Source organism: Leptodactylus fuscus, chromosome 1 (assembly GCF_031893055.1).
Source record: "Leptodactylus fuscus isolate aLepFus1 chromosome 1, aLepFus1.hap2, whole genome shotgun sequence".
NCBI classification, from domain to species: Eukaryota; Metazoa; Chordata; class Amphibia; order Anura; family Leptodactylidae; genus Leptodactylus; species Leptodactylus fuscus.
The window spans coordinates 225,470,370-225,487,277 of record NC_134265.1 but is presented as its reverse complement, the minus strand read 5'-3'; the positions used below and the strand labels follow the sequence as shown (position 1 = coordinate 225,487,277).

The window sequence follows — 16,908 nt, the reverse complement described above, 5'->3', positions numbered from 1 at the left end:
AACTGGGGTTTTTAGAGGCTCCCTCCACCATGAATTGGTCCAAACTGGGCTGGTTAGTGGCTCCCTCCACCATGAATTGGTCCAAACTGGGTTTTTTAGAGGCTCCCTCCACCATGAATTGGTCCAAACTGGGGTTTTTAGAGGCTCCCTCCACCATGAATTGGTCCAAACTGGGGTTTTTAGAGGCTCCCTCCACCATGAATTTGCCCAAACTCTGCTGGTTAGAGGCTCAATCCACCCTGATTTTCAAAACAAATGTTGGTGCCAACCTCAACTTACTACAAGGGCCAAATTCACTGCTGGTGACAAGCTCTCCTCACTGCAAGTGCCAAATACACATGTTTCAAGGTGTTTTCCTACTGTCAGAGAGGTGGTATTGAGTGTGTAAAGTGTGTAGTTGTTAGGCTGTGATGTTGGGGTAATAGAGGGTCTTTGGTGTGTTAGATGCCCCCAGACATGCTTCCCCTGCTGTCCCAGTGTCATTCCAGAGGTGTTGGCATCATTTCCTGTGGTGTCATAGTGGACTTGGTGACCCTCCAGACACGGATTTGGGTTTCCCCCTTAACGAGTATATGTTCCCCATAGACTATAATGGGGTTCGAAACCCGTTCGAACACACGAACAGTGAGCGGCTGTTCGATTCGAATTTCGAACCTCGAACATTTTAGTGTTCGCTTATCTCTAGTTGTAACCATTGACAACTGATCAAGACAACAGACTGTCACCACTAAGAAAGTTAGAGAAAATCTTTAAAACTTTGCAGAATTTTTAATTACTTATATTTGCAAAAATGTTTAACTTTTAATTATCTACAAATATAGATATGATTATGTTCATGGGAATACCCCTTTAAGCACTGAATTATTTTGCTACTGGTAGGACGTAAGGGAATCGTTGTTTATGATAATCTGTTTTCCCTTAGTCCTAAAAGCAGCACAAGCTTCCCCCCCCCCCCTCAGTTTCTCTTTATAATTAACAAAGTGGGAGGGGGGAGTTCTCTTTTGCCCTCTTATAGGGGGAGTACTGTGCTGCAATTAAATTTGATAATTAAAAATTCCTCTTGTCTTACCAGCTCACAGGGGCAGAAAAACCCCATATTGTGCTGCTGTTAGGACTAAGGGAAAACGAATAATCATTTATTATGATGTTAATCATTGGAGGAAGGGCCACTTTAACCATAGAGCAAATGGTGCACTTGCCCCGAATCCAGGCACAAGTCCATTTGCATGGGAAAGCTATAATCATAACTATTGCTGTGCTAGGAACAAAGATACAACTGAAGCCTATGACAGAGCAGGGAGCTGTAAAGTCCTTGCTCTGCCATATACGTTTTACAGAGATGCCTGTGCAGGATGTCCCAACAAAGGTGATGACGTCACTCCATTGTGTCACCTGCGCCAGGCCCAGACCTGCATGAGGTGCAACAACAGGAGAAGCTGCTCCACTGATCATGTAATCGGGGTAAGGTGAGTATAACATTTATTGATTTTTTTTTGTTTTTAAACACAAAGGGAGCACTTACTTCTAAACATGGACATATTATTTATAAGGGGGTATTAACTATAGTGGGGGAACTATTATTTTTAAAGAGGGTTATTATTAGACAGTCTGGTTGTGCATAAAAAACAGACAGACGGACAATCAACTGGACTGACGCTCACCAAATTTGGCACACAGGTACATCAGGTGTCCGGGAAGGTTTTAGAACAGGTCTCGGCTCTCTACAATGTACCATTCTTAAGATACAGTATTCCCAAAACAATGACCTGCATTAGCCAATACAAACCTGCAAGTCTTTCACTCATATTTCAACTGCCATACAAACAGTCACTCTACACATCAGAAGATTAGATACACAGCTCAGCATACACCATCACACATCTGGATTAGATACACAGATCAGCACAAAGTATCACACATCAGAGGATTAGAGGCCCAGCTCAGCACACAGTATCACACATCAGAGGATTAGATACAAAGCTCAGCACACATCAGAGGATTAGATACAAAAGTCAGTATGCAGTATCACACATCAGAGGATTAGATACATAGCTCAGCACACATCAGAGGATTAGAAACACAGCTCAGCACACATCAGAGGATTAGATACACAGCTCAGCAAACAGGATTAGAACACAGCTCAGCACACATCAGAGGATTAGATACACAGCTCAGTACATACTATCACACAGAGGGTTAAACAAACAGCTGAGCACACACCATCACACATCAGATGATTAAATGATAATCCCTGCTTATAAATAATGACTGCCTTATAAATATTATTGATAAGAGTGCAGTTACCTGTGAACAGGAGCTATTATTTATTAAGGCGGTATTACTATTTATAAGTGCAGGGGCATGGCCATGTATATTGTATAGGGACAGTAAGAAGGAATTCTACTATGTGGGGGCCAACTTAATTTGGGTGGAAAGGTATGTTTAAGTATAGCTCCCAACCGTCCCGGACAATAATTGTACTGTAGCAGACAATGCACCTATGTGCACATCCCATGAACAGGACAGTAAACAATGAAGGTGTCTATGAATTGACAGCAGGCAGGGAAGGGGAAACCATAAGTAATTGATAAAACTGAAAGTATATTTGAAAACTAAAATTTTACTAAACATGAGTGTTTTACTAACACTAATTTAAACATAAAAAAGAAGCGAACATACCACATATCAATGTCTTTTCAAAAACATGTTATTAAACTCATTACGTTTTTGCATTGTTATATCTGAACAGTTTATTAGTAGAGATGAGCGAGTAGTACTCGATCGAGTAGGTATTCGATCGAATACTACGGTATTCGAAATACTCGTACTCGATCGAGTACCACTCGCTATTCAAATGTAAAAGTTAGATGCAGAACCAGCATTGACTGGCCGAATGCTATACAGTTCTTCTCCTACCTTTAGAAGTCTTCTCCGTGCAGCTTCCCCGCGGCGTCTTCCGGCTCTTCATTCACTCTGCCAGGCATCGGGCCTGGGCAGAGCCGACTGCGCATGTCCGCTTGTAGTGCGGGCATGCGCAGTCGGCTCTGCCCAGACCCGATGCCTGGCAGAGTGAATTCAGAGCCGGAAGATGCCGTGGGGAAGCTGCAAGGAGAAGACTGCATGGAGGATCCAGCCCGACCCTCACTCGTGGACTTGGTAAGTATAATTTGATCGAACGTTGCCTACCCCTGAAACGAGCATTTTCCCCCCATAGACTATATTAGGGTTTGATATTCGATTCGAGTAGTCGAATATTGAGGGGCTACTCGAAATGAATATCGAACCTCGAACATTTTACTGTTCGCTCATCTCTATTTATTAGTCATTGTTACTAGTTTTAAGCCGCTGTTATCTTCCCTCTTTAACTCTTGTGGTTCACAGCTGCTGACACCTTTACTCTCCATCCCAGACTCTATGTAGCTGCTAACCCACATAGGACTCACATGCTCTGTTCAGCTTTTACTGTCATGGCACCCCTGAAATTTATTTCATAAAATGAAGTATCTCTCCCTGAAAATTATTGTAATTACATGTTTTGTTATACACATGTTTATTGCCTTTGTGTGTATTGGAACAAAACAAAAAACAGAGGAAAATAAGGCAAATTGGACATAATTTCACACAAAACTCCAAAAATAGCCTGGACTAAATTGTTGCCACCTTTTCTAAATTGTGGGTAAATAACTTTAAAGGAGCATCACATCTTTTCACTGTGTGTCTGTGAGCGCCTCTCTAATCATTGAGAACAGAAAGAGGAGAAGAGAGCTGTGAGGACCAAAATTGTCCAGATGGTGGATAAACAGCCCCTGTCAAGTTCCAGAAAAATCCAAGCTGTCCTGCAGTCTCAGGGTGTATCAAGGTCAGCGGACACTATTTTTGTTTACATTTGAATGAAACGCTATAGCAGAAGCCCCAGAAGGACTCCACCGCTGACATAGAGACATAAAAAAGCTAGACTGCAGTTTGCCATAATGTACATGAGTAAGCCAAACTCCTCCTGGCAAATTGTCTTGTGGAAAGAGGAAACCAAAATATTTTTTTCTGGTAAAGCACCTCATCCTTCTGCTTACATAAAATGAAATGAGACCTAGAAAGAAAAGAAAACAGTACCAACTGTCAAATATGGTGGAGGCTCAAAGATGTCTTGGGGTTGTTTTGCTGCCTTTGGCGCTGGGTGCCTTGACTGTGTGCAAGAAATCAGAAAATATGAAAATTACCAAAGGATTTTGGGTCATAATGTAGGGCCCAGTGTCAATGTCTCAGCGTCTCTGCCTGTGCTTTTGGTGCTACCCACCAGCATATCTCCTGACCCACCTGGGTCAGCAGCCACTGAACTGATTCCCATCCTAGAGGTAGGGATCTGGTGGTTTCCTGCAAAGAGGACAAGATTCCTATGTAGGGATAAAAGGGTAGAAACCAAGGGACCGCTTAGACAACATCCCCAGACATTGCCCCAAGTCTAATCATTTTAGTAGTACAGTGGGTCCACACCTGCTTTACACTTAACATGCATAAAACATGTATCTGTAACTTTTGAAGTTATTATAAATAAAAGTCTAAAACCCATCAAAACTTCAAATTTTATATACATATTTTTCAACAGACTTACAAATAGATTTTTCACATATTTCCTTAGCTAGCCATATCATATATGTTATACAACTGGCCATATCATGGAGACCTGTTCTTAATACAAAGTTGTGGAGAAAACAAGGTGCATACAAATTCATTTGTTCTCCTAGGCAGTGAATATTTGGAGTTAAAGTCCAGCAGTTCACTCAATGAGGTCACTGTAATCACAATTGTCCTTGCGCTGGCCACAAGGGTACAGAAGAAGTTCCTTTCCCAGTGATGTAATAGGTTCTGTCTGTGAACAAAAGCAAATAAAGATAAACATGTTGACAATACCCAGATTGTCTTCAAACATGCAAAAGGTTAAAACAGACACTACATGTAAAGGGCTGCTCTATATTCTTTTTAGAAATGTGTTCTTGTACATGGATTATGGTGGTAATTTATGTAAACTGGTGTGGAGAAGGTAAAAGACTACTGGATAGTTGATTTATTGCCTCATTCTGTGTAGTGGTAGCCTCTTATCTACCTCTTATCTTACAAGTCTAGCAAAAGACCACAGAGTAGCAGAAGCAGCAATTATTTGAGTGCCTTTTCTAGCAGCCTCTTGCTCTCTCCTTCCTTCTTTACTAATATGTGGAAAGCAACTCACCCTGTAAACTGATGAAGAAAATATATTTCTTTAAAAGGTAAATTACAAAGTTTCTTAGATCCACCTATACTATTCATTTATGCAAAATTGTGTGCAGGTGGAAGAACGCTTTTAATAGGAGCTCTGGAGTGAGATATGCCAAAGCTCTTGGATGACAGCAACTGCGTTCACATGGAGATTTTTGGTCAGGAAACTGACTCAAATTCCTCCTCCTAAAAACGCCTCACCATAGGAGTGTATGATGCCGTTTTTTGGAGGAGGAATTTAAGTCAGTTTCCTGACCAAATTCCTGACCAAAAAACTCTGTGTGAACTCATCACATCATAGGTAGAGATGAGCGAACACTATTCGAAACAGCCGTTTCAAATAGCACGCTCCCATAGAAATGAATGGACGTAGCTGGCACGCGGGGGGTTAAACGGCCTGCCGCCGGCAAAGTCTGCGTGCCGGCCACTTCCATTCATTTCTATGGGAGCGTGCTATTCGAAACGGCTGTTTTGAATAGTGTTCGCTCATCTCTAATCATAGGATGTAGTACTAAATGTAGTGAATCCACCATCCTAATTGTCTTAGACCTCTCAGCAGCATTTGAAAGTGGCAAATTGACAACTTATACATCAACCACCATCTATACCTAAAAAAACACAACCCTTCAAAGCTCAGATTATGTGTTAAATTAGGGCATAGTTATTGATGGGAAACTGTCTCTCAGGAACCAGATATTCCCCATTATCACGTTTTTGTACTTCCACTTTTGGAACATTGCAAGAATCAAACACCTTATTCCTACATTACGCCACTCCATATTGGTCCATGCTTTCATAATGTAACATCTGGACTACTGTAATGCCATATATGCAGGTCTTCCAGATAAAGAAATACGCTTTCAGCTAGTCAAAAATGCTGCAGTGAGGTTAATAACCAAACAACCCAAACATGCTCCTATAACCCCTATCCTCTGTTCAATGCACTGGCTGACTATAACAGTTAATCTAAATTTTAAAGTTTGCTTGATGTCTTTCAGATCCAAAAACAACTTAGGGCTGCAGAACTTCTTTGAAGTAGTCCTTGGCGATCTCTCAGATCAGCAGGCACAAATAGTCTAAGGTGGATCCTGGGATGGACTATCTGTAGCTAGAACTTTCTGCCATGCAGCCCCCACTCTCTGGAACGCATTACCCGACCGATCAGAGAGAAGTCATTCAGGGACAATTTTAAATCAAGACTCAAAACGCATCTCTTCAGTCTGGCATCTGAGGGCAAGCTACACCTCCACTATACATTGACTAAACAGTATTTTACAGTATATTTTGCAGTATTCCATAGTGATGGAAGAAAAAGTTTTGCATGCGTGACTTTTTCCTGCGTTAGAAAAGTAAAACACAAGACATAAGAAAGTTTGTCATGAGTTTTTACATTTGGGCGAATATAGACGCCAATGGAGGGAGCTGCGTCTGAATCTGTCTTTAACGTTGTTGCTCTCATACTGTGACATATAAGAGCAATGCACATTAAATAATGGTACTGTAAACCTAGCCTATGTCTGTGCTTGTTCTCACTTATTGGACTGATCATTGTACAGTGTACAGAGAACTTTAGAGCGGTAGAAGCTAAAATGCTTGTGAGCCACTGTATTTGCAACTGAGTTAATAAAATATATCAGTCAAAATTTTGCTTGGTGGCCTAATAGTGCGCACACATTTCCTTGTACAGTGTACTTCTAAGTCATCATTACAATTATCTTACCTTGTGATACTCAACAAGGTCAGCCAAAGTTATGTGCTGAAGCTGATCTACTCCCAAGAAGCTATATGACGTGGCAGAAGCATCTATGAGGAAGTGCATATACCCATCTTCAGAACGGTAGGTGAGGACATATCCTTGGATCTTTTCACTTACACGAATCAGAAAACTTCCTGGTACTTGGTCCTTTAATAAGTCCTCTGACTCTAGCCTAGATATGATACCTGTTGGAAAACAGAATAGCATAACAGGAGGTTTGTGTTTTGTTTTACTATTATGAATGCATTCAGAGTAGTGGTAGTTACATTTTTGCCTCATGGACCTAGGGCAATCTGTAAAGTGTCTTCTTTCTAATTTATTTCATTTATCAAAATTTGTCATCTTTTCATCTTTCCTGAGGCAATTAGTAGAAAGCCCCCCACTCCCCCCAATACCTGAGCCATCTATCTTTGGTTCTATCTTGGGGCCCCCTATTTAAAATTGTAGGCCATGACCCCCATTTGCAAATCAAAGTCTCATTATTTGGCCCACACACAGTATAACACCCCCTTTACTGACCCCCTCATAGTAAAACAGCCCCTTTACAGATCCACATAGAATACAGATCTCTACTCCTATTGCTTCTGGACTCCCTTTCTGACACCAGGGTGGTGACATTAAAGAATGCTGCAGTCCGCTGTGGAGGAAGAAGTGGAGGCCGGACTAGATAGGAGCAGGGATAGGTGAGCAAATCATCAGACACACCTTTTGGCATAATCGAGTAGGTAGCGGCAAATTTTAAAAAAAGCCAGCCCTCAGTATATGCCTGGAGACACCACCCGAGGATGTCACCTCACGGCAGGTTTAGGCTTACTTAGCAATTTCCAGCAGAAATGCTCTTATCATCTCAACTAATAGTGCTACAAACACAGCTTGTTCACCAAGCAGTTACTTTGCAGTATATATACAGTACAGATAGAGCAATGTAAAAGGAGGAGTCAGTCTACTGGGCAGTAATGAGGCAGAGGGAGTGTCACAAGTCTTTGTAAAATTCAAAAGTTTGGGAAAGGTTCACCGCTGAGGCCTATGACTGGCTGACGCATTCACCTCACACAAATGGGACGACGAAGCCGACTTCAGCCAAGGAACCTGTACACAGCACTAGTGCAGGGAACAATGGACTAGGCAGAGGGGAGTACACCTTTTTTTTATTGCTACCATTTGTATAACCTATTGGGGCAGATTTATTATGCCGTGTTTACCACTAAATGCTTTATACTGAACCTTCCTGCTGTACCAGTGAAGAAACTTAGGTGTCCATTCAAGAGAAGCTGGAAAGGAAAACTAGCTCCTAGGGGCTGCTCCAGATCGCCATGATGGAAAGAGACAGAGAAAGGACAGAAGAGCAAACACCACTCCTCTCTGTGTTTGTACAGTGCTAAATGTGTGGAACCTGCTTGCTTATAAGTGAATGTGACACCAAATTGCTTTGTAGTTGGAGGAAAACTTGCTAAGTAAACTGTGCCTCAAACAACAGTTCTTGACTGCCACCGTCTCCTGTGCTTCATTTTCACTGAACATCAAGCGCACCCCATCACACCACCACCAAGGAGACACCCATTAGACCCCTTAATTTCATCCAAGTTGACCCCCTCAACATTGCATTACATCAAGGCTCATTAAAGGATTGGGCACCTAAAGCCACCATGACCAAAGAAGGAGGCCGATATCTAAGCCTCAGGGTGTTGGCCTATGACCTTCCAAACCACTGCGTATCTAAATATATAACTACAGTGCTGTGAAAGGCAGGAACAGATTTCTGCACATGCTGCTATATGACTTACAGTGTTACTGGTGCACTAAGAACCTGCTCTGTACATGGAATGAAAGTTTATCTTCTCAAAAATACTAGATCTTCAAGCCATAAAGGCATTTGTGGAAACCTGACATAGTGATATACACTGTATTATTTGCATGGTAGATGGAGGTGATCACCTCACTTGCGGTCTGTAATGTTGGGTAGGAATCACCGCAGCGACACTATATCAGTCTCTCATCCTGTGATATTTATTACATTTTTCTACATAAGAACATACTTAAAAATGGCAGAGTACAGCTTACAATACACAAGCCATGATTTACACATAAGAGCAGTTGTCTGTAGACTGCTCTACATTATCATTATACTGTTTTTACAATAATAATAATGTGATAGCATATAAACATGGAGGAAGTGCCAATAGTTGGTAGATCATTTTTTAATGACATACAGATTTGAATGTAGTAGATTCCATGTAAATCCACTAGGTGGCACCATATTGTAAGACGATATGGACAACGAAAACTGCTTATTAAAGAGATTTTACTTTAGAGCAGGGATAGGCAACCTTCGGCACGCCAACTGTTGTAAAACTACAAATCCCAGCATGCATCATTGCTCTGCTGTTCTTGGAACTCCTATGGAAGTGAATGGAGCATGTTGGGAATTGTAGTTTCACTGCAGTTGGAGAGCCGAAGGTTGCTGACCCCTGCACTAGAACATGAGCTGATAACATGCATAGACTCACTCATTATACTGCACATTAACAAATACAGTATATACGGAAAGTAACACCAGACAGTAGTTTATGCTCAGAACATTAAAGAGTATCTGTCACTATTAGGCTGCCTTATGTAAGGACAGGTTATTATAGCTACAGGTCTGTAATCCTAGTAACCAAAATGGCACAATGACAGGATAGTAGGACCAGATTTATCAAAAGTGACATCACTTTAAGGGTAGATTCACACTATCCTTATTAATATCTGTTACTCTCCTACATCATAGGATGAGAACAAAAAGCGGCTTGAAAAGTCGGACATTTTTGTGAACGGACAGTTAAGGACACCCACGAACAGTAAAAGAACGTACCCGATGTCCATTTAAATCAATGCAAAATGTCACGGACATAGCTAGTGTCCGCTGCTAATGTCCGCACAAGATTTTGCGCGGACATTAGCATCGGACGCTAGCTGTCAAACACCGACGGTAGTGTGAACGCTCCCTTACTGTGTGGTTGCATGTCCCCTTCTTTGATAAGTCTGTCACATACACTATACATCACATAATGCTACTTTTTTGTAGAGAGAGGGTGGAACTTTTTTTCTCATTTGAGCAATTGTTGTGACTTTTAGTCACATTATACAATATAAATGTATCTAAATTGTAAAACGTGAACGTGGGTTTCCTGGTTGACCTCAAACTTTCATACAAGGAGCAAAATGGCTCTAAATTAATAAAAGTGTTTAATATGTGGACACTATTTTGGTGAAAAGTGTACCCCCCCCAACACACACAAAAAAAAGTGCAAATACAGTAGACTTGGGCAATATCTATCACTGTGCTGTATTGTCCTTAGTGTTTGACCTTACTAGAAAACAAACAGCGAGCTATTATGGTAATAAACGCCGCTCTAGAAATACTGAGCTAATGAGGTGATTTTCTCATAAGCCATATGGCATTTTCATCAATGGACATAAAGAGTTGATGTGTCTCTATGGCATACTTAACAATAAAAGCAATATCCAAAACCTAGGCATTTATGTGCATGAACTGCTGAGATATACTGATGTAATTCAATACCACATCGCATTTTATAACTTTGTGTCCCTTTTCTCTGTTCCTCTCCTGTACTTCAAAACCAACCTAAAATATATCTGGATTACTTATCGTTTTGAGGGCGGGTTCACACCTGCGCCCGGTCTCCGCTTACAGGTTTCCGTCTTCTGCTCGAGAAACTGGACAGGAGACGGAAACCGACAGGCACTTTTCAAACCCATTCATTTGAATGTGTTTGCAAAGTGTCCGCCCGTGAGCGTCTTCTACCCTCTGTGGCGAAACCGTTTTTTTTTTAAGTGGACACAAAGTCGGACATGCAGGACTTTGTGTCCGGTTAAAAAAAAAAAACGTTTTCACTAGAGATGGCGAACACTATTCGAAACAGCTGTTTCTAATAGCACGCTCCCATAGAAATGAATGGCTACGTACATTCATTTCTATGGGAGCGTGCTATTCGAAATGGCTGTTTCGAATAGTGTTCGCTCATCTCTAGTTTTCACCAAAAGATGCTCACGGGTGTTCACGAGTGGACACTGAATGCTGGGTTTCCATCTTCTGCCGACCGGAGACGGAAACCCACAAAGCGGAGTCCGGGCGCAGGTGTGAAGCCACCCTGATTCAGTTTTGTCCTTAAAGGCCTTAACCACTGCTCCAGTTACTTCTCTGGGGCTGATAAAGAGTCGTCCTGGATGTTCCATAGGGGTGAATGAAGCAGAGCCTGAGCATGCTCACCACCACTCCATTCACATGGGACACTATGAGACCCTCTATTCTGAGCTATTCTTTGGCATTTTTAGTAGGAAATCCCCTTTATTATTTGTTATATTCTGCAATTACAAGGGAGTCTATTTATGTATAAGCAAATAAATGTTAGTTTTTATATAGTGCCAAGAAATCCTAAGGTTGGTTTTGTATTATCAGTACCTTACCATGAAACCAAGGTGCCATGTAGGTTCCAGACCTGTCCCATCCGGCCTGTAGAGGAAGTTGTTCTTCTTTAAACCACTTGATTATATTCTCCCGAGTACAGCTGGAGTTGACTCTTCTTATGCCCTGTCTCCTTTCTGATCTACATAAATGATATGAAAGTAAATATGACTAAGACTTGTAAATTGCAGTCTCTATCCGTACACAGTGCATTTGGCCTTATTCACATTTCAACATTTTGCGGATGCGCGCTTTCCTGCAGACAGCATTTTTCCCTCTGCTAATTTGGGGGTGTGTGCTGTCTGGTTGATCGGTTTTTCACATCTGCAATTGAATGTTTTTTTTTTTTTTAATTTCCTATACTGTCCATACCTCTGAGTTTGTGAAAAACAAATGACTCATGGACCCACTTGCATTGATATGAACAAAACAAAACAAGCTGGAGTTTTTTTTTCTGGAATAAAAAAATCCGAATATCTGAGTACGTATGTATAGTTATGCCACCCAAGAAAAATGTGGACGGCATACTATATGAAATGTGGACATATGAATAGTTGGAAAAGCGCAGTGTTTCAGCCGTGACAAAAAAAAAACGCTGCATATAGGGACAACACGGTGGCTCAGTGGTTAGCATTGCAGAGCTGGAGTCCTGGGTTCAAATCCTGCCAGGAACAACATCAGCAAGGAGTTTGTATGTTCTCCCCGTGCTTGTGTGGATTTTCCTCCAATTCTACAAAGACATACCGATAGGGAAAAAAAAAGTACATTGTGAACCCTATATGGGGCTCACAATGTACATTTTAAAAAAAAAAAAAACAACGCTGGATTTTACATTCCCAGCAACGTGGATGGGATTAGACCTAAGGTCTTAATTACATGTCCACATTTTATATAGCATGCCGTCACGCATTGCAGGAAAAATTCTGCAATGCAATTGCTGCAATTTTAAAAACACTTGTTTTTGTAAATTGCAGCATGCCAATATTACACCTAGGGACACCATATGGATGTAATAGAGGCAGAAAGTCCACAGAGGAACACACTGCAGACTTTATGAAAAACGTTGCAGGAAAAAAATGTAATGTGTTTCCGCCACAGTCCTTTCTACAGCTATGTGGGGCCTTAGCCTTAGGTTGGGGCACCACAGGTCAGAAACGCTGCAATTTGCCCATGGCAGAAATACCGCAGGAAAAATCGTGGCGTTTTACAATAACTGCAAAGTGGATAGGATTCTTGCAAATTGGCGCGGTTTTGAAAATCCCATCATGTCAATTATATCTATGGAAACGCCGGCTATTTCCCCCATAGATAGAATTGAAGCAGAAAGTCCAGAGAGGAAAACTCTGTGAACTATCTGTCTAAAGCGCTGTGGGACGAACCGCAATGTTTTGCCGTCACGATTTTTCCCACAGCACTTTATGGATGCAGTTCGTCCCATGGGGCCTTAGCCTTTAAAGAGTTTTCTTTTTAATGGACAGATTCATCTTACATGTTATTCATACAATAGTGAATACATGTTGATTTAATGGCTGTCAAAAAACATAACATGCTTTATCTTTGTTTTCACAAACACATGAACCCAATAGAAATCCATGGATTCATTTTTGTAAAATGAATTTACGTTGGTGTTTGCATTCATTAAAAACGGGTCAGTGGCTTGGGTAAAAAAGAATGAAATGTATCCTTGTTTTTTTTTTGTTTTTTTTTTGACAGTTAAATATTAATGTCATCTGTATTGCATTCGTTTTTTATCAGCCATTTTGCATCCATTCTATTTCCATTTTTTTGATGGCCAAGTGTCATCCATTAAAAGTGTCAAAAATATCATGGTCATGTACAGTTTTAGAGAAAGTGTGGCTGTGGGCAAGATGAAAAATGGGACCCAAAATGCTGTAACTAGAAAGAGCCTCTATTGTTCTTACCTCGACTGCTTAGGATTGCTTAGGAGTCAATCCAGGAGATTAGAGAAGAGTGAAACTGGGTGGGTCAAAAAGGGTACAAAGCTCACTCTTGTTGGCTGACATCACTAGTCACAGCAGTCATGGCCAGGCTGCCTGACTATATGTCTCTATGCTTAGTGATTGATCACTGGACACAGATACAGTTAACCCATTCCATAAGAGTATTAGGCAGTAAGTGAACTGTTCTCACAAACCATAGTATTATTACAGTCCAGCGATGTCAGGACCACAAGTGCTTTCTTGCATGCTTCACTATGTGAACAATCAATAATTTCTAGAGATTGCCTACATACTTACTCTATAGACTGTAAATAGAGTATGTTCATATGGGACAGTATATAAGCAATATGCCAATATACTATGTAGTATACTAAAAACATAATTTTCTATTACATTATGTATACATTATTATACATTATGCATACTTAAGTACATATTGAAATATATACAACGGAATGTATGCTATAAAATTATATGTTATAGTATAAAACATTTGAACAAGGGGGTACCCTCAATTAGAAAGTGATATGGCTAAAACATAGCTTTTATTAATAAATTAGATTAAAAACAAAATAATGTGTCCCTATTAAACAAACAAAAGAGAGGCCTCTAATTGGAAAACATCGGACCCCCTTCTTACAGATAGGCTTTGGAAACGGCTGACGAGATACAATTCCCCTGGTAGCACCGTTACTGTAGAATTGAATTATGCAGGTGTGCCTAGTGGTAATTCGTCCCTCTGTGCCGTAATCCCTATTTCTAATCTCTAAATGATAAAAAAGGAAGCAGAACCAGACAGGAGTCATACTCAGATAAGTGCTATCATGCTGTATTGACATGCCTCCTGAACAGTGTCAGAGTAAGGCCCTAGGTGCTGGTTGTATAATAACAATAGGCTGGTCAGAGATCTGGCCCCTGATCAATATCAGCCCGCCCAAAGCCACATGTACGACATTCAATTATATCAGAGTAGCCAATAGATTGGTAGACCCTGGTATTAATGAACTGCTCCTAAAACTATCTCTCAAGAGTCCCAGCCTCCCAGTGATTGCAGTACAGGACAGCATACTGGTTGGAGGCCTAGTAACATAGATATCTATACTACCAGGAGTCTCTCTTCTGGCATAAGTTGCAGGCCGGTAAATCTGGCCAACACATGAACTGAGTTAAAACTCAGTCATGTGAATGTGTTCTTAACCTATATTCACACGATAGATTTTTTTTCCCAACAACTATGAGATGGCAAGATTAATTCCACTGTATGTGAAAGGGGGCTATTCACATGACTGATATGTTGACATTTTTTACTTTTAGCCCCTTAAGAACCCAGCCCAAAAGTGCGTTAAGCACTACAGATGAGCGAGTAGTGTTCGATCGAGTAGGTGTTCGATTGAATACTACGGTATTCGAAATACTCGTACTCGATCGAACACTACTAGCTGTTCGAAGTTTAATGTTCGATGCAGAATCAGCGTTGATTGGCAGAATGCTATACATTCTGCCAATCAACGCTGGTTCTTCTCTTACCTTTCCGAAGTCTTCTCCGCGCTGTGTCCCCGCGTCTTCTTCCAGGTGGAATTCACTCTGCATAGGCATCCGGCCTAGGCAGAGCCGACTGCGCATGCGCGGGCATGTACGCGCATACACGCGCATGCGCAGTCGGCTCTGCCTACGCCGGATGCCTAGGCAGAGTGAATTCCACCCGGAAGAGGACGCGGGGACCCTGCGCCAGGAGAAGACTTCAAGCAGAATCCAACCCGACCGTCACTCGTGGACTTGGTAAGTATGATTTTATCAAATGTTGCCTACCCCTGAAACGAGCATTTCCCCCCATAGGCTATAATGGGGTTCGAAACCCGTTCGAACAGCCGAACAGTGTGCAGCTGTACGAATTGGATTTCGAACCTTGGACACTTTAGTGTTCGCTCATCTCTATTAAGCACCATTCCTCATTTTTCAAAACTGTTTTTTTTTTTGTGATACACTGTACTTCATGTTAGTGGTAAATACTAATCAATATTTTTGTATTTATTTATATAGGAAATTGATGGAAATTTGAAAAAAAATCACAATTTTCAAAATGTGAAATGCTCTGCTTTTAGACAGATAGTCATACCACCCAAATACATTAATAAATATTATGTACCATATCTCTGCTTTATATTGGCATCAGCTTTTAATTTATAATGGATGTTAGAAGGCTTACAAGTATAACAATGATTTTTAGGGGCAACACGGTGGCTCAGTGGTTCGCACTACAACCTTGCAGTACTGGAGTCCTGGGTTCAAATGCTGCCAGGAACAACATCTGCAAGGGGTTTGTATGTTTTCCCCATGTTTGTGTGGATTTCCTCTCATTCTACAAAGACATACTGATAGGAAAAAAAAAGTACATTGTGATGGATGGAGCCATGTACCATAAAATACTGAGTGACAACCTCCTTCCCTCCACCAGGACATTAAAAATGGGTCGTGGCTGGATCTTCCAGCAGGACAATGACCCAAAACATACAGCCAAGGCAACAAAGGAGTGGCTCAAAAAGAAGCGCATTAAGGTCATGGAGTAGCCTAGCCAGTTTCCAGACCGTAATCTCATAGAAAACTTATGGAGGGAGCTGAAGCTCCAAGGTGCCAAGCAACAGCCTCAAGATCTTAACCCCTTCCCGCCGATGGCATTTTTGATTTTCGTTTTTCGTTTTTGACTCCCCTCCTTCTAAACCCCATAACTTTTTTATTTCTCCGCTCCCAGAGCCATATGAGGTCTTAATTTTTGCAGGACAATTTTTTCTTCATGATGCCACCATTAATTATTCTATATAATGTACTGGGAAGCAGGAAAAAAATTCAGAATGGGGTGGATTTGAAGAAAAAATGCATTTCTGCGACTTTCTTATGGGCTTTGGTTTTACGGCGTTCACTGTGCAGCCAAAATGACATGTCCCCTGTATTCTGTGTTTCGGTATGGTTCCAGGGATACCAAATTTATATGGTTTTATTTACATTTTGACCCCTAAAAAAAATTCCAAAACGGTGTTAAAATTTTTTTTTTCTAAAAGTCGCCATATTCCGACGGCCGTAACTTTTTTATACATAGGTGTACGGGGATGCATAGGGCGTCTTTTTTTGCGGGGTCGGGTGTACTTTGTAGTTCTACCATTTTTGGGAAATGTTATTGCTTTGATCACTTTTTATTCAAATTTTTATCAGAATTAAAACAGTGAAAAAACGGCGGTTTGGCACTTTTGACTATTTTTCCTGCTACGGCGTTTACCGAACAGGAAAAATATTTTTATAGATTTGTAGAGCGGGCGATTTCGGACGCGGGGATACCTAACATGTATGTGTTTCACAGTTTTTAACTACTTTTATATTTGTTCTAGGGAAAGGGGGGTGATTTGAACTTTTAATACTTTTTATATTTTTTTATATTTTTTTTTACTTTTTTTTTATTTTTTTTTGCATTTATTAGACCCCTA

The 16,908-nt window shown here is 40.9% G+C and overlaps 1 protein-coding gene across 2 annotated transcripts in view; it reads right to left on the bottom strand.

Moving 5' to 3' along the window:
• Positions 1–4,673: 4,673 nt before the first annotated feature.
• SH2D4A (SH2 domain containing 4A) overlaps positions 4,674–16,908 on the bottom strand; it is a 75,994-nt gene continuing 63,759 nt past the window's right edge. For both annotated transcript variants that reach the window (XM_075283733.1, XM_075283734.1), the window contains 3 exons: positions 11,474–11,613; positions 6,971–7,191; positions 4,674–4,867 (listed from right to left, as the gene is read on the bottom strand). In XM_075283733.1, coding sequence (XP_075139834.1) covers positions 4,775–4,867; positions 6,971–7,191; positions 11,474–11,613 — 454 coding nt within the window. In that variant the 3' untranslated portion in view covers positions 4,674–4,774. The remainder of the gene's footprint in view (positions 4,868–6,970; positions 7,192–11,473; positions 11,614–16,908) is intronic.